Source organism: Fundulus heteroclitus, chromosome 12 (genome assembly GCF_011125445.2).
Source record: "Fundulus heteroclitus isolate FHET01 chromosome 12, MU-UCD_Fhet_4.1, whole genome shotgun sequence".
NCBI lineage: Eukaryota > Metazoa > Chordata > Actinopteri > Cyprinodontiformes > Fundulidae > Fundulus > Fundulus heteroclitus.
The window spans coordinates 32,852,904-32,876,083 of record NC_046372.1 but is presented as its reverse complement, the minus strand read 5'-3'; the positions used below and the strand labels follow the sequence as shown (position 1 = coordinate 32,876,083).

At 42.0% G+C, this 23,180-nt stretch overlaps 1 protein-coding gene across 3 annotated transcripts; it reads left to right on the top strand.

The window, feature by feature from the left end:
* Positions 1-3,670: 3,670 nt before the first annotated feature.
* rab11fip1a (RAB11 family interacting protein 1 (class I) a) lies at positions 3,671-22,060 on the top strand. Of its 3 annotated transcripts, none has more exons than XM_021316902.2 (7): positions 3,671-4,048; positions 4,209-4,560; positions 15,043-15,470; positions 15,609-16,512; positions 17,795-19,348; positions 19,970-20,072; positions 20,826-22,060. In XM_021316902.2, the coding sequence occupies exons 2-7, from the start codon at positions 4,211-4,213 to the stop codon at positions 21,027-21,029; spliced, it is 3,543 nt and encodes a 1,180-aa protein (XP_021172577.2). In that variant the 5' UTR covers positions 3,671-4,048; positions 4,209-4,210; the 3' UTR covers positions 21,030-22,060. The 3 variants fall into 3 exon arrangements, with proteins under 3 accessions (XP_021172577.2, XP_012718706.2, XP_021172579.2); XM_012863252.3 differs by having other exon boundaries at positions 3,673-4,102; XM_021316904.2 differs by lacking the exon at positions 17,795-19,348 and having other exon boundaries at positions 3,792-4,102.
* Positions 22,061-23,180: the final 1,120 nt, after the last annotated feature.

The window sequence follows — 23,180 nt, the reverse complement described above, 5'->3', positions numbered from 1 at the left end:
TCACCTAACTAGTAAACCGAGATGCTGTGTTTAACTTAATGTCAGTATAAACCCAGCTGCTCTGTGAAGCCCTTCAAGGTTTGTTAGAGAACATTAGTTAACAAAAAGAATTGTGAAAATCAAGGAACAGAGCAGACAGGTCTGGGATAAAGCTGCCAAGACGTTTAAAACAGGGTTTGGTCATAAAACAGTACCCCAGGCTTTTTAACATGTCACAAAGCTCTGTTCAATCCATCTTCCGAAGATGCAAAAGGTATAGCACTTGTTGAAACCCACCAAGACATCCACCTAAACTAGCAACACAGGCATGTGATAATCAGAGAAACAGTCAAGAAGCTTGTGGTAACTCTGGAAGAGCTGCAGAGTTTCACACGTCCCACATAAGTTGTGAATTTCTGCTACACGTCCAGATGTGGTTGCTTTTCCTCAGTGAGGGCTAGAATGGGAAGACAAATGGGACAGAAGCAGGTGTGGGACAGATACACAATCCTAGAAGGAACATGTTAGAGGCTTCAAAAGACTTTAGAGGTGTATGTTCCCCTTTCAGCAGAACCCCAAACGTACAACCAGAGCCAAAATGGGTTGATTTAAATTCAAAACATGTCAGTTTGTTAGCAAGCCTTAGTCAAAGTTCGAATCTAAATTCAACTCAATTTTATTTATACAGCGCCAATTCACAACACATGTCATCTCAAGTCACTTTACAAAGTCATTTGATCCAAACGTTTCCTATCTAAGGAGACCCAGTAGATTGCATCAAGTCTTGACAAGCAGCATTCCCTCCTCCTGAATAGAGCGTAGAGCCACAGTGGACTGTCGTCTGCATTGTCGATGGCTTTGCAGCAATCCCTCATATCGAGCTTGCGGAGAAGAAAACTGACATTTAACAGGGAGAAAAAACCTCCAGCAGAGCCAGGCTCAGTGTGAACGGCCATCTGCCTCGACCCACTGGGGATTAGAGAAGACAGAGCAGAGACACAAAAAAAAGCACAGAAGCACACATTGATCCAGGAATCATTTCTATGTTAGAAGGTAATGGCGGATGATCTGCCACCCTGCACAGCTAAACAGAACGCCAGGCCAGATGTACCTACTATGAAGAGAAAAAAGACAGAGAGAGCATAAAATTAAAAGTTGAAATAACAACAAATAATGTCCGTCAAGATCTAAATCCAATTTATAATCCGTGACAAGATGTGAAGGTTGCTGTTCATGGAAACTAATATTTGAATCTGACTTGGCCAGAGCCAGCTTTAAAAGAAGAATAGGCAAAACTTTTGATTGCTAGAAACATACCCCAAAAACTGCAGCGAACAATAGTGCTACAAAGTATTGAGTCAAACACTAAATAGAAATGCAACAACTCACATTTCAGATTGTTGTTTGTGTGAACATTTTATATATTTTTTCCACTTCACAATTATGTGGTAGTTTGTGTTGGTCTATCCAGTGAAATCTCGATTAAGTCGATTTTGTCATGCTGAGACGAGACAAAATGTTAAAAAAAATGTTTTCAAGGATTTAGAAGACGCAAAGCGCTGTAATTGGGTAGAAAAAATATTATTTTCTAATGTACTGCTAACTTTAACTTCCAACAAAGACGTTTTTCCAATCAAATGATGGAATGACTGCTCCAATAACAGCAAAACGTTTGAGACTGAAACTTTCAAACGCATCTTTACTATACTGCAGACGTGTAATTTTGTTGTTACTATAGAAGTGTTGAAGATCTTTTCAATTAGTTTTTTTTAAATAAAATACTAGTCAGATAGTTGGTGCTTCATCAGAAATATTTTTAGAATAAGTACAAGGAACAAAGGCAGACTTCTGTTTTCAGTCTCCTTAGGACAGCGCAGTGGGGGAAAAACCTGTCTTCCAACAACAAACTGTAAAGTTTGTCATCGTCCTTTGGTTTAGCCATTACACTTTGTTAATCCTGGGTGTTTCAACATGCTCTTGGTGATGAATAATTTGTGGTTAGAATGACTTCAGCACACACCAGGATGTGACTGTGACTCATACGTCCAGTGGCAAACTATTTTAAACTCCAAGACAGCCCAGTTTTGTTCACATATCTATGTGAATTATAAAACTGTCCTGTAGGTTTGATATTTGCCATCTTAAAAACATTTATAATTTAGATCATAGTTGCAAGGAGTCTTCAAAACAAGCTCCAGCTCCATCAGCAGTTCATATCTGCTGGTCCACTTGAACAACGTTCACTTTGTGCTTTTAATGATGCATTTGAACCATTTCATTGGTATTGCAAAACATATTTTCATGACAAGAACCAAATGCACCAATTTTAATTTGTTGTGGATTTTGCCTAATCCAAAATTATACACACAGGCTGAATTTTAGACAAACAACCACACAATATTGGTAATATTAATTTGGTAAGTTGCAGAGGAGACACAAACTTATTGTGAGCGTGCACTGTCCTGACATCCATCCATTATTCTTTATAATCAGAAATGGTAAAGCTCTGTTAAATTTGTTTGTTTCCTGGAACAGAGCTGCTAATAGAGCATAGTCAGGGTATTTTCAGTAGGATTAATGTCATGGCATATTTTGAAAGCTTGGTGTTAGACTGCTTTTATCATTGCAGTTGTTGATTTGAGGTGAAGTTAGACTTCCATCTTTTCTCCTTCACTTTCTTTGTGCATTGCTCCAGTATACCAGCAAAGGAGCCCCTCAACATGATGCTGCACCACAACACCACCATGCTTGGCAAGTCTCACCTTGACTTATCCAAAAATAAGTCTTGTAGCTCAGAATTGGTCTTATGGGTTGTAAATAATTTATTTTAGAAGAGACTTGGTTTGAGTGGGGCCAGTTCCAAATTTCAGTTATTATGGGAATTGTAGAGCAAGGAAGTCTCCAAGATAATGTTGAACTGACTTACCGTGAACAATGACACTGGTGTTCATCACTTGATAGACTTGAGCCGTGGTAGCTCTTTATGTTTATAGATCCTTATCAGTATCCTTTAATCTTGGGTGACAGTGTGGGTCAGGTTGCTCTGAAAATTGGACGCATTTGGGACTTCCAACCGGACAGTAAACCCAGCATGGATTAAAATAATTTGAGAAATTCAGAAAGCAAAGTTTAAGTTGCATGACTCGTGCAATGGCTGCTACCTCAGCTCTGCTGACAATTTATGATTTTTCCTTAAAAGTTTGCTTCCTTGTTGACAACTCGGTGTGAGATGAATTTATGTCTGAGATATAAAAATATGAATTCATATTTAGTCGAATTGATGAAAATTCCACCTGAAAAAAGAAAATATATACAGGAAAATTCCAAAAAAGTTAAAAAACAAAACAACTGGACTTTTGCAGAAAGCTTTCTCAATTCAAAATTCACATGAATTTCAAAATTCACATTTCACATGAATTTCAAAATTCACATTTCACATGAATAGGATAGGAAGCGAAACGTCTTCAAACTTAAAAAAAAAAAAAGTCTTGTTGTTTTGGGGTTGTTGTTTTTTTTACTTTTTTGGCATGACCATGACCTGGATGAGTGCGAATCTTCACCAGTATACCCAGGAAAAAAAAACGTCCCACCTCTGAATAAGACTTAAACATTTATTTCAGAGTCTATTTTTTGCTTTAAATAAACTTTAAAAAGAACATCACTGGACTGTACTTGATCTTATACGGTCATGTTTTCGTCCTTATCAGCAGCTGTAGATCAAACGAATTAACGGTACACCTAGTTTTCCTCTGACCAATCATCCTCAGGCTTTAAGTGACCGACACTAAATTCAGCCAATCAGCGACCTAGGTACATAGTGTGGGTGGGGACTGACGACATCAGGGAAGTGGACTGTGACGCTTGGCAGAGCTGGGAATAGGGAGTTGTGTTCAAAGCGTCTCTACAGAAAGTGACTCAGGTGAAAGATGTCCTGTTCCAGCTACACTGGCTAGGTGAGCGCAGACATTGTCAAGTCGGCGCAAGAGTTATCCGAGGCTGAGAAAAAGGTCGGTACACGGGTGAAGGTGGACTATTACGACACAGAGCTTCCTGAAGAACAAGCGCCGAGGTAATCTACAGCAACAGAAGACGCGGAGGGCGAAGAGTTCAACTTCACCAGAAGGTTGACGAGCACTTCAGCGTTTTAAGACATTGTTACAAAACAGTTCCGGTCGACTTTTAGTCCAACTTGACGGACTTTTTTTCCCCTTTTCTTTTCTTTTTTCCAGAGATGTCTCTGCTCGACCAGAGCCAGCAGCTTTTCCCAACCAGCGTCGTGGTAACGGTGCACCAGGCTCGGAACCTGCGCACAAAGGGCAAGAATGGCACCAACGACGCCTACGCCATCATGCAGGTGGCCAAAGACAAGTTCTCCACCTCGGTGGCGGAGAAATGTGTCGCTCCGGTGTGGAAGGAGGAGGCGACGTTTGACCTGCCGCTCTTCCACCCGGGAAACGCCGAGCGCTGTACGCTGTACGTCGTGGTCATGCACCGTGCGCAGGTGGGACTGGACAAGTTCCTGGGCCAGGCTGTGGTGAACCTGCTGGGACTTCACGACGACAAGGCCCGCAAGAAGACCGAGTAAGTCCAACACTTGTCTGCTGGCAAGTTTATGTCAACAGTAATACAGGAGGAAAAAAAGTCCTTTCAACTTAATAAATATATATATATATATATATATATATATATATATATATATATATATATATATATATATATATATATATATATATACGTCCTTACACTTATCAAAATACAAGGAGGAAAAATGGCCATTTAAAGTAGCTTTAATTCTATGCGTTTGCACACTAATAGTAAATTGTACAGAAATAAAAAAAATCTATTGAAAATGGCCAATCAAATACATTTGTCCAATCCTCAATGCAAAAAGTTTAATTTTCCATAGATAAAAACAGCAAAGAGTTATAATTTTTAATTCTAAACCTCAGAGGTTTGGGACTAAAGTCACATGACTTGGACTCGACTCAGACTCAAGTCATTGATTTTTATGATAGCAGATTAGACTTGGAAAAAAGTGTTCAGAGACTTGTGAGTTGACTTGCGCTTTAATACCAATGACTCTACACTTGAATAGGACTGTTCGCTTGAAAAGACTTGATATTTTACCCCAAATCTAAAGCTTAAGACATTTGTCCTTTAAAAAGTGTGCACCATTAATTAATTTCACTCAATCCGTCTCTCTTTCTCCACTCTCTATGCTGTGTGCGTGAGATGCAGCACAGCCAGTGAAATTAACCAGATGTTTGTTAAAAAGGAAAAGGGGAAAAAAAGCTAGAGTAACTTAATTTGGGTCTGTATATGAAGGTTAGCTGTTGCATTTTTCACTTAATATTATGGGGAAATATGGTTCAAAGGACTGTTCTTGAAGCTAAGTTTAATTTTTCTGTTTTGTAAGGTCAGTTGCTCTGGTTTCATCCCGTTTTGAGATAAATATTGATCTAAGATATGCTTTATTATTTACATTTAACGTGCATTTCAACATTATTAAAGACTCGAAACAACTTGAAATTAGAAGTTTCATATGTGGGACTTGTCTTGAGAAATACCCGTTTTTAATATGAGACCTGACTCGGACAAGGCTGTTGGTACTTGAGACTTGACTTGAGGATGAAGACTTGAGACTTACTTGGGAATTCTGCTAAACTGTAATATACTCATGGTTAATGTGTTAAAAAAATGTCTAATTAAAATGGCTTTCATTTCAACCCTAAATGGTTACATATACAATATGTTCAATTTACAAGCTGTATGCAACAAAATTTCGTTCTGTACGCACTCGGTGCATACAAAATGACAAATAAAGTTGTCTAAGTCATTTAAAATAATCGACCAATCAAACCAGTTGTTAAAAAGTCATCTGAAACTAAGTTTATTCCAAATAGGGGTCAGCACGATATATTGTGGTGCTGTTATGAGATGAAGGTAAAGACAGTTTACAGCTTCTTGCAGTCTTTTTTTATAGCTAACTGTGTGGCTGTGACTGCATGTCAATTTTAGCCCAATAAACACAATTGTGGTCCTTAAAACATGTAATAATATATGTAACATATGAAAACATTTAAATGTTTTGCCAGTACATGGGTTACAGAAAGAAGTGTGCACACAATAACTGCATTTAGATGTATTTATGAATTTATTGATATTTATTGACACTCTCAAGAACAAACAATAGAAAAAAATGGCAAGAATAACAATTTCCCTCTGGCCTTCTGAGACTAAATCAACCTCAAAGGAACTGTACATCCCAGCTTCATGTAAAAATGACTAGTTATGTGAATAAGTTGTCTATAAACTCCTTGATCTTTATATACCAGCAAGAGGCAGCGGTTGAAATTTAGTAAAGAGAAGCTCTACCAATTCCGTATTAATCTGATGTGATTGAATTTGACTTTATGTCCCTTGAGATGACATGTGTTGTGAAGTGGCACTATATAAATACAATTGAATTGTAAAAAAAAAAAAATGTTTTATTGAACAAAAGCTTCTGCTCCTTGATCTTTCACGCGGTCAGCAGTAAGAACTCTTATCGTGGGAAGAAAGGAGCTTCGTACTGCTGTGCTGATTTCAGACAGCCTTTACCTCAGACGTCATTATGTGACGCAAACACACTTGGATGCTTCTAGTCAAATCCAGGCCTGCAGCCTTCTGAGAATGAACTACAAAGTGCTCGCTCTCTTCTCTCTACACATTTTCATTAATGTCTGTGAGGAGCGCTGTGCTTATATGTCGCGTCACGCAAAGGATTGTGGGATACATTATAGCTCCTTGGTACTGATAAGGGACGTTGTGAGGTCCCTATGCTAAAGGAGCCGTGAGAGGAAGCACACAGGCTCCTTTTCCTACCTCCTTCCTTACCGACTGCACTATTAGGACATCACTTATCATGGCCACTGCTGACGCACCTCCGCTTTGGCTAAAGAGTCCTTACCTAATAAAAGTATTCAGATAGAGCCCTTAACTATTTCTTTTACCTACAAGTACCAGTGAAAACAGTGTCTCTCTTTTTAAAGAGGAATCTGATCTGGGCTGAACCTTCATGGACCTCTAGACAGAGCCGGACAGTAACGGAGTACATTTACTTGAGTACAGTACTTAAGTACAATTTTGAGGGATCTGTACTTTACTCGAGTATAATTTTTGGGGAGTACTCATGACTTTACTCAAGTACATCTGAGAGGTAAATATTGTACTCTTTACTCCGCTACATTTCTATCTATAACTGTGAGTAAAAAAATAAAAAATCTTCTAAAAAAATAAAATAAAATAAAAAAATCTCGGAAACCTTTAATTTGTTGATTCCCTCTCAAACGTGATTGGATTGTGCAGGCGGCAAGGCGCCACTGATTGGGACAGCCTATCAGAAATCACATTCAGCTTTCCGCCAAAATCAACTCCATGGTCAGATTTATAGACAAGAGACGAACAATGGATGAAGACGCAGCAGTTCCATCCCGGGAATGTGTCAACCCGTGGCCCCACCTCGCCCGACTATTTCAATTTTCGGAACAATTGAATGATAGTTTTTGCTTCAAGTGTTTGCTGTGTTTACCCAAACAGAACTTCATCACTGCCTACAAAAATTAAGCCGAGCATTTGGTTTGATGTTCTTTAGTATGCGGTGTGTTTAACACAGTCAGGTTCAAATGTGGGTGCAAAAAATCCATTCAAACTCTAGCAGAGGTTTGTCAGAGTGTTGCCATTGTGCTACTGCCTTGTGAGAAATGTTAAATAAAGCAACATGGTAAAAAGATTAAATGACTTGGTTTTACTTTCAAATTCTTTAACATTCTCCAAGGTATTAACATTAACATTTTCCATAACTCGATGTGTAGGACATTTCTGTACATAAATGTAAGCACTGTGGCAGTAGTAATGCAATATTTAGAAAATGTACTCTTGATACTCAAGTACTTTTAAAAACAAGTACTTCATTACTTTTACTTAAGTAGACATCTGACTGCAGTACTTTTACTTGTACTTGAGTAAAATTTAGCAAGGGGTATCTGTACTTTTACTCAAGTAATGAAGCTGTGTACTCTGTCCGCCTCTGCCTCTAGAATAATAGATACTGAGTTTAATAGAAGACAGTGGTGTCCTTTTCCAGGCCCGGAGGGTTCGTCATCTGACTTTTTATTTTAGTTTCCTCCTTCTGAGGAGCCTTCTTCCTCAGACTGGCTCCTCAGCATGTCGGCGAGTTCTCCTGGGGCCAATAAATGGGCCTCATTATTCACATCGAGTTTGTTGAACCAGGCAAACGTCTAAACCACGCAGCACTTAAGGATTGGAGCTGGACACCGCTGGTTTAGGCAGTTTGAGGCAGTGACGTGTTTTGGGATGGCGCAGACAGTTAGTAATATGGTAATTAGGCCATGTGCAAACGTTAGCTGTATTAGAATTGAAAGAAGCAGGAATGTCTTGACTGTTAACTTATTTCCTGCATGTCACACAGTTGATCTTTAACAGAACCTCTCATCTCTGCTTCCCAGCTATCGGTTTTGATTTAGAAAAGAATAGAAAACGTTTAACTGCTTTTTGTCTGTCTGTCAGTCAGTAGTAGCCCAGCCCTAAATAACTTTTACTTCGTGTTTGGGTCTGGAGCCAGCGCTATCTGACTTGACGATGGAGGCCTGCCTACAAGTCGTGGCTCTCTGCGCTGCCGATAAGCTCCCACGTTCAGAGGGAAATACTTAGTCGCCTATGCGGCGTGCACGCGCTCACACACCCAGATAAGCATTACAGAAATCAGGACTGCAACGGTGGTTTGACGTGGCAAAGGGTGTAACGTGAGTGGAACCACCGTCAAAATAAAAACACCGCCTGACTGTTGCATTGTGAAGCACACGCCCTCTTTTGTCAGAAAATGTCAAAATAACCCGAGCTTAATATGGACTCTGTGTTTACGTCACCCTTGGTGTGTTTGCACTGTCGGGCCTTTTTGTTTCTGAAGTGACGTTGTGGACAAGCTGAGTAAGCCAGAGATTGTGAGCTCTGCTGCCAGGCTTCTGCCTTCATATCACTCTGAAATGACCTCATCTCATTGGTTATTATAGTGTCATATCTAATGTTTGCTCAGTTGGTTTTTATAGCTTCGTGGCAAAGTTCAGCTTCCTTCTCGTTGATTCTCCCTGCCCACATTGCTCAGTCAGACTCCCTGATGGTTCAGTGTGCTTGCCGGTATTGGATGTTCTGCTTTTTCCTTGAAGTGCGGGGTTGGATTACAATCCTGCTTCCCTGGTGTGCTGAGACGGTGTGACACTGAAGTCTTTGTTTTCTACCTGGAAGAGCGCTGTTCTGTTGTCTCTAATACAAAAGTTGGCTTTGGGATGACTTAATATTTTGAGACTGTGTTGATGCAGGGAGTGGTTTTATTTATTTCCTCAGTAAATCATTAGAAAACATTAATAATTTTGATTTTTAAGTCACACTTACGAAGCATAGGACGACATCTATGGTTATCCTGTGATTTCCGATGAGCTGATGAGGCTTTGACTTGATGATGCCGATTTCCAGTTGTCTTTGAGATCGGACCTGTCAGATCAGCTCAGATCCTGTTTATCCGCTTTGATTTAATCCAACTAGTAAACGTTAAGAATACAGATGCACCAATCAGCCAATTAAAACGTTGACCCCCAATCCGCACTCATCGGTTTAAATACTGAACAATCAGTGCTGGTTTTATTTTATTTATTTATTTTTTATAAATGCAACAAAACTTAGAACTCCGACCATCTTTTTTTTTGTAAATGCATCGACCATCAGCATGCACTTTGAGGCCCTCTTTTTAAGTTTAGGGTGCTTTGTTGGATATACAGGTGATCTCAGGATTTCATCTTTTTCTGTGGCCTTTGATGCCTTTATGGAACAGAAAAGTGGTTGTTTTCCGTTTTGATGCATTTGATCACTGTTTTTGTTGTGAAAATCATTTAAGGGACAATTTTTGGGTGATTTCAATGACTGGCTGGAATGGGGCATCGGTAGTTTTTCAGTTAAAAATTATTTTATTCATTTTCCTAGTTATGATTTACATATTTTAGGCATTAAAGTCCAGAGCTAAATGTGCTAGCTTAGAAAGCTTTCGTCCTCAGTGTTCCTCTCAGCAGTTTAGTCTTTCGCTCTTTAAATTTTCTGTTTAACAAAAAAAAGGAAATATTGTTAGCACAACATGCTTTTAATGTCACAATAGCATTTAGCCAAGAGGATAACTAACAGGTTTCTCACGCTGATAATGTGATGCAGCATAAAATAAGTGATGTACGTGCATTTCACGGCTAATTTCAGAGGAACATGCTTCACCTCTTTAGAGTTTAGAAGAGCTTATTAGAAGATACCGACCCAGCATTAAAAAAAACACATGTATCCTAACCTGTCAGCCATTATTTTTATCCTATGTTTATAATTGATTGTAAGCTGGCTGGTTTTCCTGGATCCGGTACACTGAGGTCAGCAGCGGGCCGTTGACGGAGCTACAGACTCGGTTCTCTAGTGTCAGGTGTCCAGACACCCGAGCCTCTGTGTTTTTGTGTAAACAAAGAGCCAAAAATTTCTATTCAAAGTCTCTTATCTCGATGTATGGCCAGAACCAACATATCTGCCCAGCACTGAAACTGAACTTATTTGAGAGCGGACTCTTCTTTCTCTCATTTAAATGGTGTTAAAGTTTCCACAGAATAATCTGTTAATGGATTTTGACGGTAAAGGTGTGAAAGCAGCCTGGTTTTCTGAAACAACTCCTCCGATGCTGCTCAGCCTGACCGCCGTCTGGTGTTAATCATTACCTGTTAAACAGAAGTGCTCTCAGCAGTTTAACAGCTTAAACCCGTCCAGCAGGACCGGTAAGCATCAGGGCAGCAGCTGTATTATATGCAAACGCAACGTGAAAACACCCTGAGATCCTTTTAATAACACCGACGTCTCTACTTTAGGCTTACACGGCCTCCTGCGATTACGTTGAACAACGGCAACAAACCATTCCTTGACCGACCTCACTCGGGAAAGTGTTATTGGCCTGTCCTTGTGCTTTGGCTTCATTAGCGACCGTCAGCCCTGTCATTTTTGTGATGGGAGGACATGAAATGTTCGAGCTAAACTCTTTGTACTTCTGGCTGATTATTGCACACGCCGTCCAGATCCTCCCTGCAGGTTTGAAAGTGCTCGAGGAATGTTGGTTCACTCCCAGACCTGCTTCCTGACTGTTATTCCCACAGAAGCCACTTTAGGCGCGCATGCTACCAGATCGAAAAATCAACGGAGCAAAAAGAAATCCCCCATGTACTGCAGATGACCACCGCGTTGATTCCTCACAATGTTTTAGACAGAAATTACTTGTTTATGTATTTAGGGATTTGATGAAGCAAAGCAATGATTGAAGATTGTGTGCTTGAAGTCAGGGAGTTCCAGAACACTCTATTACACCGAAAAGCTGTGAAAGTGAAGATCTGTCCACACCTAATATCAGTGTTAGTATACGTACGACCGGCCAACAGGACGTACTAAAGCAGGAATCACAAGCCCCTGATCACTTTGTTTGTTTTGGATGCCTTTTTAAAGGGGGGCTGTCCAGAAACCTCTTATTTACCCACGCAGACAATAAGTAATGAGGCCATGTGACAAAAAAGGGTGCGCCTGAACAATGCTGCAGTTGTCAGGCTCTATTTATACCTGCTTTTGCACTCGCAACTGCACCTGGAACAAGCTGTACTGAGTCTTCATAAGAAGGGCGTTTAACTTCAGCAGACATGAAAGTTATTAGATGGAGTCCAACTCTGGTGGGGGGTTATGTAGAGTAGGTGTGCTGTGCAAGTTCAGTCTTCGCTAAAGCCGGATCAAAGGTCGGTTCACGCAGATTAAACCGAATTATCCACGTAGCTGGATAATTCCCTCCCCGAAAGTTTTAAACAAATTCACTGCCACAACAGTGAATTTTTTTTTTTTTTTTTTTTTTAATAAAGGAGTCTTTATAGATGTGCGATGAGCAGCATTGTACTTTAATTTGCATTAAAAATGTCACATCACATAACTTTTACTGTCTGCTCTCTGCCGGCTTATTTGCATCTTCTTGCATCTCACTGATTCTCGTCACTGAGCTCACTTTTAAAATCATGATATTTTGTATCTAGTACAATAAAAGTACAAATAAAGTAAATAAAATTATTCGGAGGCCTGTTTTATTTTTAAGCAGTCAGTCGTAGACCTCTGGCTGTATGTCACTGCTTGCGTTCAGAGACCTTCAAACACAAGGGTTACTTCTAAAAGTTACTCTTTTCCAAGGGGCTGGTTCAGTAACATCTGTTACACTAAAGCGTAACATTTTGCACACAGTGTACAGTAATTGAATTTCATCATGTACTTAAATATTGATATATTTATGATTATAAATGGATATTATGAACGTATCAGCTAAGTTTGTGTATCAAAATTTTCAGGTTTTACAATAAATCACCACTCTTAACTTAAATTTCCCCCCACTAATACTGAACTATACGATAATTGCCCATCCTGGCATCCGCTAATAAAACCTACAGTCATGAAAACAAAGTTTGTGCTAAAGTTTTAGCAATGCCCTGGTGTTCACTGACCCCAGCAGAGCAGAGGATAGACGTGTAACAGCCTGACTGCATCGCTCACACGCTGCAGCCAACCGGATCCCATCCAGGCGTAGAAATATGTGCCTCTGCTTTCTGCAGGTTTGTTTTAAAATTCTCCAAGGTCTGCAGCAGCTGTTCACTCGTGGATAAAGAGCTGTAAGGTTCCCACAATAAGCACCATATAGTTCTAATTTCTCCGGTAATAAAACAGCCTTGTTAGGTTCTGCGTACCAAATAAATATTAATAGCACTAATGAAGCATGAGCCCGTAGAAACGGGGGCATTTTATTCTATTTATTGGACCTAATTTGGGTTCACCTGAAGTCGTCGTACACATCGCAGTTCTGATGGTACTTCATTTTGGCGATACGTCTTAAACGGTTAAATGTTCTGGTCCTATAGATTCTCTTGTTTTTATGAGTACTTCCTTCAGGAAAAAACACAAGACAAATGACACGGCGTCGTTGCTTACAGGGCAAAATGCAGAAGCAGATTGTCGGGGGAGAAAACAAAAGAACAGACTACACCCTTGGGTTCATTAACTAAAACCAGTTTAAGAGCGTTACCTTTAGGGAGTCCATGTTCTGCTCTCTGACGTTTGAGGAATCTGGGTCCGCTCCTCTTTTTCTAACTCGCCTTGCATTTATTGTGTTTTGCTGGTATTTGGTCACAAAAAGCTCTCCTGGAGTCATTCCACAACATTTTTAGTGGCCTTAGGTCTGAACTTTGATTGTTCCTTTAATACCTTGATCTGTCTTAAGCCTCCCGTGTGCTCTGTGAGAGGTCATTTTCTCGTTGTGGCTTGTTTCCCAACATTTTCCTCCAGAATCCTTTGGTTCCCATGAGAGTTTCTGGTCAGCTTCATGGCTGCAAGGTGCTCACGTAGCTGCAACACGGGTCCAAATTCTCTCCCCACCCTCAGCTCAGACAATCGGTTTGAGGCCGTTGTGCTGAAATTTAATGCTCTTATTTTGGAACATATCTTTACTTTGGTCTCATTTCTCCAAAAGGACATTGTTCCAGAAATATTAAAATGTATTCTAATGCAGTTTTGTGAACCTAACCTGTTTTCTACTGCGTCCGGCTTCTAATACTTTATAATATAGTGATCCATAAAGTCTGAGGCAAACTAACGGACTGACGCGAACCTCGAAGAATGCAACAGGTTAACATTTTAATAATTAAAATGCTTCAGGGTGCGAGCAGTGATGGGAATCAGGAAACCTGAGGTAGCAGAGTTAGGTGAACAGCCCGTCTCTGAGCTCTTCTGCATGTTCATCACATGACGTAAAAAATAAATTACACTCTAACCTTTACTGTCCTCCATCTCTACATGGACATTTCAAAAGTTCAGTAATCTTTGAAACCTAAACCTTATCTTTAGAAAAAAGAACACCAACTAGAAACAAAGCTGTGAAAAAATGATTTCTTTTATGTTGCTTTTATTAGGGAAGGCTGATAATTCATTAACAATATATATCGATTGGTAGAGGTGTGGTGCAATGGGGGGAAATAAAATGTTCAATAAAAGAACAGTTTTCCTTCCTTTTGCATTCTAGCCTATCATGTAGGTTAATACTTTACATCTTCCCAACCAATCACAAACGCTCTGCCCCCTTCAAAGAGTTTAGAGAACATGTATTCATTTATTTTATTTTTTTTTTAAATTGCAGGTTTGCTGAAAAGTTGATTGAATAAAGGGTTGAGTATGAATTCATAGTTTTTCTTTGTCTTCTAAAAATAGAGTTTATTTTATTTAGGTTATTCTTAGTCAGTGTTGCACGGATTCCGCACTTATTGCAGCATTCAGGTATTTAAATGAAACGAGTTATCATAAACCAGTCAGCCTCATAATCTACCAAGAACTGGCCTCAGTATTTTAAAATCAATCTTTAATCCTTTTTTTTTTTATCTTTTCATTGAGCGATGCATCGCAAAAAAAGAGTAAAAGAGGTAACTGTAAATTTCTCAGGATAAAGATTAATGTAGAACTTGCGTATAAAATACATCAGCCACAGATTGTACTTTTAAATTATGTGAAACAGCAAGGTTGCTAGTAATTACATAGTAGTTATTTTAAAGCGTGCCGAGTTTCTTAATTGGCTAAATAACACGAGGACGCTGACATGTAGTGACGGGCATTCAGACATCCAGCAGCACACTCCTCCTCCATTTCAGAGCCGCCTGTGTGGGATAGACATGTTTTGATTAGAGCTAAAATCAGCCGAGGGCGTTTTGACCAGACAAGTGGAGTTCATGTTCACTTATTTTACAGTATATCATTTGAAACGTGTTCTAGCTCAGTCTCATCCAGAAGCTTGACATGTGCAGTTGCAGTTTTTCCTCCTGTGTTCTGGACAAATCCGCTGTATGCCTTGACAGGAAGTTGGCGTCTGAAGCAGATTAGATTATGTCTGTGTCTGTCTGTTGCTCATGTGCCTCCTTCTGCTCCTTTCAGCTGGTTCAAGCTGGTGGACAAGTCCGGAAAGGAGGACAAGGTGCGAGGGGAGGTCCTCCTCGACATCAAGTTCTTGAGGAACAACATGTCGGCGAGCATGTTTGACCTGTCCCTGCAGGACAAGCCGCGCTCCCGCATCTCCAAGCTGAAGGACAAAGTCCGTGGAAAAAAGAAGGAGGGCTCTTCAGACTCGGTTTCGGCCATCGTCCCCCCTGTCAGCCAGGTGCTCACGGACAGCGAGGAGGAAGCCGACGCGCTGTCGCTGAACCCGTCCATCGGGGGGAAGAAGAAATCCAAATTCAAGAACCTCTTTGGCCCTAAAACCAACTTGCAGCGCAACATCTCCCAGTCGATGTCCACGCTCCCTGAAAAGAACTCCTCCCTCTCCTCCAGCCGCTCGTCTGGCCTCAACGTGGACACGTCTGAAGGTAACTTAACCTCTCTGCGTTCGCTCTCTCTCTCGGCATCTTTCATGTTGACGTTTCAATCTGCCGTGCTATTTAAATGAGGCTGTTTTGCATCTCACCGATGACCTCACTCCGCTTCCCTGTCTTCTCTTCCCACAGGAAAGAAGAAATTCAAACTTCTGGGGCACAAGCGAACGGGCAGCTCGGACAGCAAGGTTTCTCTGGGGCCTTTCTCCCTGCTGGGCCGCAACAAGCAGCAGAGCAACAGCGAGCTGAACAACCTGTGCATCAACGGCAGCCACGTCTACACGGAGGACGCAGACGCTAAAAGCGGCTCCACTCTCAGCCTCAACAGCTCGGGCCGAGGCTCCGTGGAGGACGTCCACAGACACACGTCCGACGCCTCCGCGGACGTCAACAGAAGCGCTCCTGTGCCTTCACACGGCAACGAAGCCGCAGACAGAGCTCTGCTGGAGCAGCAGCGCCACCAAGAGGAGGAGGAGAGGAGGCAGGCAGAGGCCAAGAGACTGCAGGAAGAGGAGAAATATAGGGCAGAGGCCGCGAGACTGCAGGAGGAAGAACAGCGCAGGCAACAGGAGGAGCAGGAGAGGAGAAGACGCTTTCTTGAGGATGAAGCAAAGAGGAGGAAGCAGGAGGAAGAGGAGAGGAGGAATGAAGAAGAGCGCAGGAGGCAGGAGGCCGCCGACAACCAGAGGCTGGCAGAGGAGCGCCGACAAGCAGAGGAGCAGAAGCACCAGGAGGAGGCTTCCATGAGCGACAGGCTGTCCTCTCTGTTCGGAATGATCAGAAAGAAGGAGGAGAAGAAGGAGGAGGTGCAGCAGCAGAGCAGAGACGAGCAGCCTCCCGCAGCAGCCCCTCACTCCGATGTCCCCGTCTCCCACAGCACCACAGAGCCGTTCCAGGACGTCCCCCTCCGCTCCGATCCTCCTCCCGCCAGCAGCGACAGTCCGTCCGATCCCATGAGGTTCGGTCGTAACCCACCAGCCCCGTCTGCCGTGGTCTTCCAGAACCGCACCGCTAAAGTGTCAGCAGTCAAACCCAGGTAGGCCCGCATCACTCTCTGTTGCACTGTTTACACCAAACTGCTTTCCTTGTAGTCTTGGTACTGAAATGCAAATGCACTGCTCTGTTTTTTTTTTTACTTTTTGTTTCCTTTGGTCCTTCTTAATGCCCAGCCATGCTGGAACAAACACACTACAGCACATTAGAGACATGTTATCAGCAACACTGTCTCTCCTTTCTGCCTCCTGCCTGTAAATGCTGAAACCGGGGAACTGTCCTGTTTATGCTCACCGTGTCTCTGCCTTTTAACCGTCTGGTATTACTCAGAATAGCAGCCGGTGGCTGACGGACCTGTTCAGCTAGTTTAGTGGCGCCTGAGAATGTGGGCGTGCCTGGTGTTGGAAAAGATGCTGCTGAACAGGTTGTGGACTGAGCAGAGCTCAGAAGCAGTCGCTCTAAGCGCTGGCGTCTCGCTCTGTGTGGGACTCTGGGGGACCAGAGTTGATTTTTACCTCGTTTCTCCTCTTTGCTTCTTATTTGGGCTGAACTGGCTGCTTTGTGATCATAATGGTAAGATTTCTTGTTGTTATTGGTGCCTTTTTGTGTTGCAGACAAACTTGTTTTTTAAGGGTTTGCTAATGGTAGACAGGGCGGCCAGGTTAGTCGTGTCCTTTCAAGGTCACGTTGCACGCCATGCAGTTTCTTTACATTTTGCTGAGCTGCTGTTTTGCTTATTGTTTAAAATGAGGTGATCTCACTGTGGTGACCAGTCCTGCCTGAGGAACAGCTAAAAATAGCCCCACATGATGATGTCACTTTAGTCTGCTTGGCCTTTATGGTCAGCAGTCGACTGCTCAAGATGTTTTGGGGAGGAGAAACTAAAACTTTTGTTACATAAATGATATTGTTTTGATTAGTGATGCACTAATCAGGCTTCTCCCAAGTGCCTGTTTTCTGCTAGGTATGTCCTACTAAATACAGAATGACTGAATACTTTTTTCAGATTAGCAAAAAAACATACAAAAAAAACCTGAGCTGCAGATTTTTGACTCGTGTAGTTTTGAATTTAAGAGAAAATGAAAGGATTGCTTCAATGCATAGACTTCATACCATTTATTCTCTTTGATTACCGATCACAGCCAATCTTGAGGATGGATTAATTCATCTCTGCTCATCATCGTTAATCTTACTTTGTAAAAGGCGTTTAGCAGACTTTGGGGGACTGAATGGTGATGCCGGGTTTAACTGGTGATGGTTTGTACGTTGTTGAAAGCCACTTTGGTCACACTGACCTGTAGGCCTTTGTTTTCACTCCCTGGCAGATTGCCTCAAATTTTGGAGTCTGAAGCAGCTGACTACCAAAGCCCCAGTCAGCCCTGCCCCTCCCCAGACCATTTCGAGTCCACTGTCTCTAGCGTTTCATCAGAGTCTCCTGATACCTTCTCCAGCTTGCACTCATCGTTGGCCCCGCCCAACCTAAGCCCAGACCCATCTGGGTCTCCTCGTGGCAGCACAGAAGACTTGTCTGTCGACTGTGAAGGATCTTCACCCACCATGGCGGACCCCAGGAGAAGAGCGATCCCACCGCCCTCATATTCGGGTCACAGAACCCAGTCCGGAGAAAATCAGTTCAACAACCCTGCGTATGTAGAGGATGACGGATCACAGCAGAGAAAAGTCTCTCTGCCGCCTCCGGATTATGACGTGCTCTTTCCCAAGAAAAGACACGGAGTGCAAGGCCAAACTAAATGGGACAACCTACTCTCAGAGTTGAGTAAGAAGAATACAGACGGTACACCTGAACTTTTGGGTCCTGAGATGAGTGTGGACGGACCAGAAGAGCCTCCGGGTCCTAGCTTGCAGGAGAATCCTGATATCAGGAAATATCGGGAAACCAAACCTGTGTCCTCCAAAAAAGTAGCGGCCCCTGCTCCACCTGGGTATACGGGCCCTCAGGCCCCTCCTGCAGTGGCAGAGTCCGGTCACAGACACGGCCAGAAGATCTCTCCACACTCTCTCCTGAGGTCCAGTTCGCCTGCAGTCCCATCATCTGCAAAGACCTCTTCCACCAGCAGCGGAACGTCGTACGATGGCGCGCCCACACCTACACCCAGACCATCCAGTCGGCTGGCCGCTGACCCAGCCGACGAGCAACGGAAATCACAAGTCGACTCAAACAGAGAAGCGCCCACAGCTAGACCCAGACAGAGGGCTAGTGGCACACAGCCGGCCAAGCAGGAGGAATCTGCTGCCAAGGCCAGCGTCCAAACTGTGTCCAGTTCAAACATGAGCCGCTCGTACAAAGAGGAAAAGGACAACTCTGCGTTGTCTGATCAGTTTTCCAGCACTGAACGTCCGTCTCAAAAAGCAGCCGACCCTTTCGCCAATTCAAACGGCAGCGATTCGGTCAAACAAGGTGAGAGCAGGAAGAAGGATGAGCGCTCAATCCCGAGCAGTCCCGCCTTTCAAAGGAGGAATTCGTCGAGAAAAAAGATCCTGCCGCCCGCCATTCGCTCCGAGAGCATTTTCAGCCCCCAGCCGCAACCTAAAGAGGCGACAGCTTCACCCGCAGCCAGTCACGTGGTTTCAGCCAGAGGCGTGGCCGCTGCTTCTGTCCCCCCGCAGGCTGAAAGTGACCTGAATCCAGAAAGGGGCTCGTATGGAGAAGAGGACGCTTCACCCACTGAACCTCCTCCTGGGACTGCAGCTTTGCCGGCCTCACAGCCGCTCCCTGTTCTTGTGGAGGAAGCAGCAACACAGGCGGAACATTTGTCGGGGGGAAAACCACTTTTGAAAGCGTGGGTGTCCCCCTCTGAAGTTCAGCCTGTCAGTACTCAGAGTAACGGTGGAGGTGGGCTAGGATTGAGTCCCCGCAGGTGAGAGGCCACAGGCTGGTTACAGAGTCTGACTTTTGGTTCTGGTTCACTTGAGATCAAACATCTTCCAACATGGTGCTTTTGCATTCAGATGGAGGGGAGCTTTTTCATCTGGATCATGGGTGTCACTGTTGACTCGGGCTCTTGGAAACTGTCCTCACTCTGATTCATTTATTTTATTTTATTTATTTACCATTTTTTTGAGCGTCTGTAATCACTTTGACGTCGATGGTAATCAAGAGTCCATATTATGCTTATTTACAGGTTATAGTTGAATTTGGGAATGATGAGGGGATCTATTTCAAGACTTGGTTGGATCTTTTCCACTTGTGAAATACTTTTTTTTTCTTTTTTATATCTTCTGTTCTCTAAGATCTCTTCTTCCCCAAATCTCCAGCATTAATGCAGCGACTCTGTTAGAAATGTGTCCAAGTAATGGAAAAACAGACAAGGAAATACACCAGAACCTACATAAAGCATAATATGACCTCTTTAGCTTTACATTTCTTGATTTTTAACATGTTTATTATTGAATGGACATTTTAAAGGCCAGTTTACTAACCGGCGTCCCTCTAATTGGACTTGATGGTAAAGTAAACATTTCTTTGTTCGCTTCCACAGGCCTCATGCAGTGAAGCCCTTGAGTTCAGCTGACAGCCAGCCCAGCAGCTCCCCTGCTGGAAAAGACCCCAGAGTTTGGGACACGACACCTGGGAAGATTAAGGTAAACCATGATTACATGCATTACAGACCAGAAGAAAAACTGTCCAAGATTCAGAATGGAGAAATGGACATTTAGGCCTCCCCAACCTTTTAGGTTTATTGATTACCCTGGAGGTAATGAAAATGAAGGGGGAGATTAATGGTTTACATTTAATGAACTCCTGTTTGCATGCGCAGATGTCCTTTGACAGCTCAGAATGAAATGCCTCCATGCCACCTGCTAAAAAAACCCAACTTTAAGGCCTCAATCAGCCTATGTGTATTTATTGTTGTTCATAAACATTCTGCAAAAAACAGCAAGTTCATTTATTGTGTTTTAGGTTTGCCTTTGTTAAACAATAATGAAGAATTATGACTCACTGCTCGAAACCCCTTGAAAAAAGCTCCTTCTGGTGTCTTTTCATGAACGGATTAAAGGCATTATAGATCTGAAGTTGTTTTCTAAAGATCTATCTTCATGGAGCTTTATGCTGTTTAGGTGTCAATTAGTTCAGGGATTTTAGATTCTGAAGCAGAGATGATCAAATATATTCCAGATTTATATTCCAAAATGTTCAGTGAGCGCTTTTTTTTAAGGCACTGTTGTAAGTGGAAGTCCTGCCAAAATTAGATGGACAGCTTAGTGAAATGGCATTAGAATATATTTTATATATTTTTTTTCCTAACTGAAACAGGTTGTAAAGGTAACCCTGGCTCACATTCTGGTGTTTTACTCCAGCAATAAAACCAAATGATCGCCTTGTCGTTGTGGCAGGTGGATGAGACGGTGGGAAGCGCCCCTTACAGTCAGTTGACGACAGAGGAGCTGGTCAAGCTGGTGGCCAAGCAGCAGACTGACCTGTCCAAGAAGGACGCCAAGATCACGGAGCTGGAGGAATACATCGACAACCTGCTGGTGCGGGTCATTGAGGAGAAACCAACCATCTTGCAGAGTCTCACCCTCACCAAGCCGGTGTAAAGGATCAGAGCCTGGCTTACGAACTGGTGAATGGGTTTGTGCTGTTGTTGCTCTGCTGAGAGGGAGACGCTCTATGAATGTATTTTAATATATGCACTTTTATTAGTTTTTAGAGGTTAAAAGGTTTCAGAGGAGTTCAGCTTCAGTAACAAGCAGTAAAGTTTTATTATTGATGTAAAAGACGATATTTAACTCTAAGGTACAGCCGTTCGATTGAGTTGTTTTTAAGACCATACTTGATGAACTTTATGTAATGTACTCAAAGGACAGAGAGGACCATCCTGTTTTCTACCTCCTCTCTGAACTCTTTACTCTGGGCTGTGTGTAATTTGCTGCTTCCTGGTGAATCATCCCATACCCGTCCTTTTTCAGCCGATTCACACGTGGCCATTTCTCCCTCCGCCGCTGGAGTCTTAATCATTATAGTCGGTTTTAATTTTTTTATTCTTCTTATTATTTTTGAAAGCATCTGTTTTGTAACCAGTTAACAACATCCATCCCTTTGTAGTGAACACTGTGGAATAACGCACTGCCTTTTAGCCTTTTCAGAGCTGTTGTGCTCATTGCTGCTGGCGGGGCTGTTAAGAAAACCAGTGGCTGAAAGCAAGCAGCTGCTGCATGCCGTATAGGATTATTTAGCATTTACTGCATTAACTATGCACACAGTTTAGGACATGATGAAGCAATAGTGCAGAATCCTGCTTTTCTATAATTGTTCAAATGTTTCCATCACTGTGATTGTCTGTTTCTATATGTATTTAATAAATAAAGGTAATAAGCAGCTAGCACTAATAAACCAAACTGGTCTGTGTCAGAATCACACTAATGAAAGCCTTAAGAAATAACTTGTCAGAAATATTTACTTTCATGTATGTAGAGAGTTGTTTGAGATTTGATGGATTGCCTCTTTTTTTATCTCTACAATGTATAGCTTGATGAAATGTTTATCCAACAAATTGGTACATAAAATCCTAAAAACCTGTAATATTGAACTGTTTTATTTTTAAATAAAGACACTAAGTATCGCCAGACTGTTTGTATGAGATGTTTCTGTTGTCGTTCAGCTGCATCAGGAAATTATATTTAATCTGTTTAAAAAAAAATGGTATGCAGTATGTGATATGGTGCCCAAACAAGGAGCTGCTGCCGTTCTCATATATAATCTATAAGTGGTTTCATGGCAGGGTGCTGGATATTCCCACATCAGTTTGAATTAGGCAAAAAAAAAAGAAAAAAAAGTGTTGCCTTTTTCATGACCAACAAGAAATGGATCCGAGGTGTTTTCATGAAGTATGCATTGGTGTGACATTGCATAAAATGGCTTGTAGGTCAAGTAAAATAACCCAGGTATTATATTTTTTTCCCCCCCATAAATCTTCACCCTTGGTATGAAAGCGATGGAATTTCAAAAATGAATAAAAGTAGACTTGTCTTGGAGATTTGAAATGTATAGCATTTAAAGTCTGCGAGGTGCACGTGGTCAACAATGAGGTTTGAAATATTCTGGGTGAAAGAGGGTTTAAAGAAACTGTTGGTGTCTCCCTGATACGTTGGTGAAAGATGTAGGCTGTCACAGGTCCAGACATGACAGATGAATGAAAGGTTTGTTTAAATGTTTATTCTCACCACACAAACGTGTTCTGTCAGAAAAATAAATTCAAAGCGTGTAATCCTTTATCTCACACTACAGTTGGCGCAATAACGCAAACAAAACGTGCTCAGTGTACTGTTTCCTAGAAAGTTTTTTTTTTTTTTTCCTTTGCAACACACCTTTAAGGACTCCTGTGTTGAGTGTCTAAAGTTTCCTGTAAACGTCCAACTGGAAAATCGAAGGAATGCCTGCAGTATGTCAGTATTGTGAAAACAGAGTATTCTTTTAACCACATAGCCGGTAAAAAGGAAGGTCAGTAATGTTGAAATTAAATATTACCCCGATGTGCATTAGAAATATCCAAAAACGTCCACATTAATGCTGAATATTTCATACTGTACAGCTGCAGCAATACTTTTGAGTCGTGTCGGGAAGGATTATGTGGGTTTTGGACAATTTCAGCAAGAATAAAACACCAAATTGTCAAGAGGACTGAGACAAACTAGGAGTTAAATTTAATTATCAAAGACCTTCAGTGATCACTTCGAGACAAGTAATTT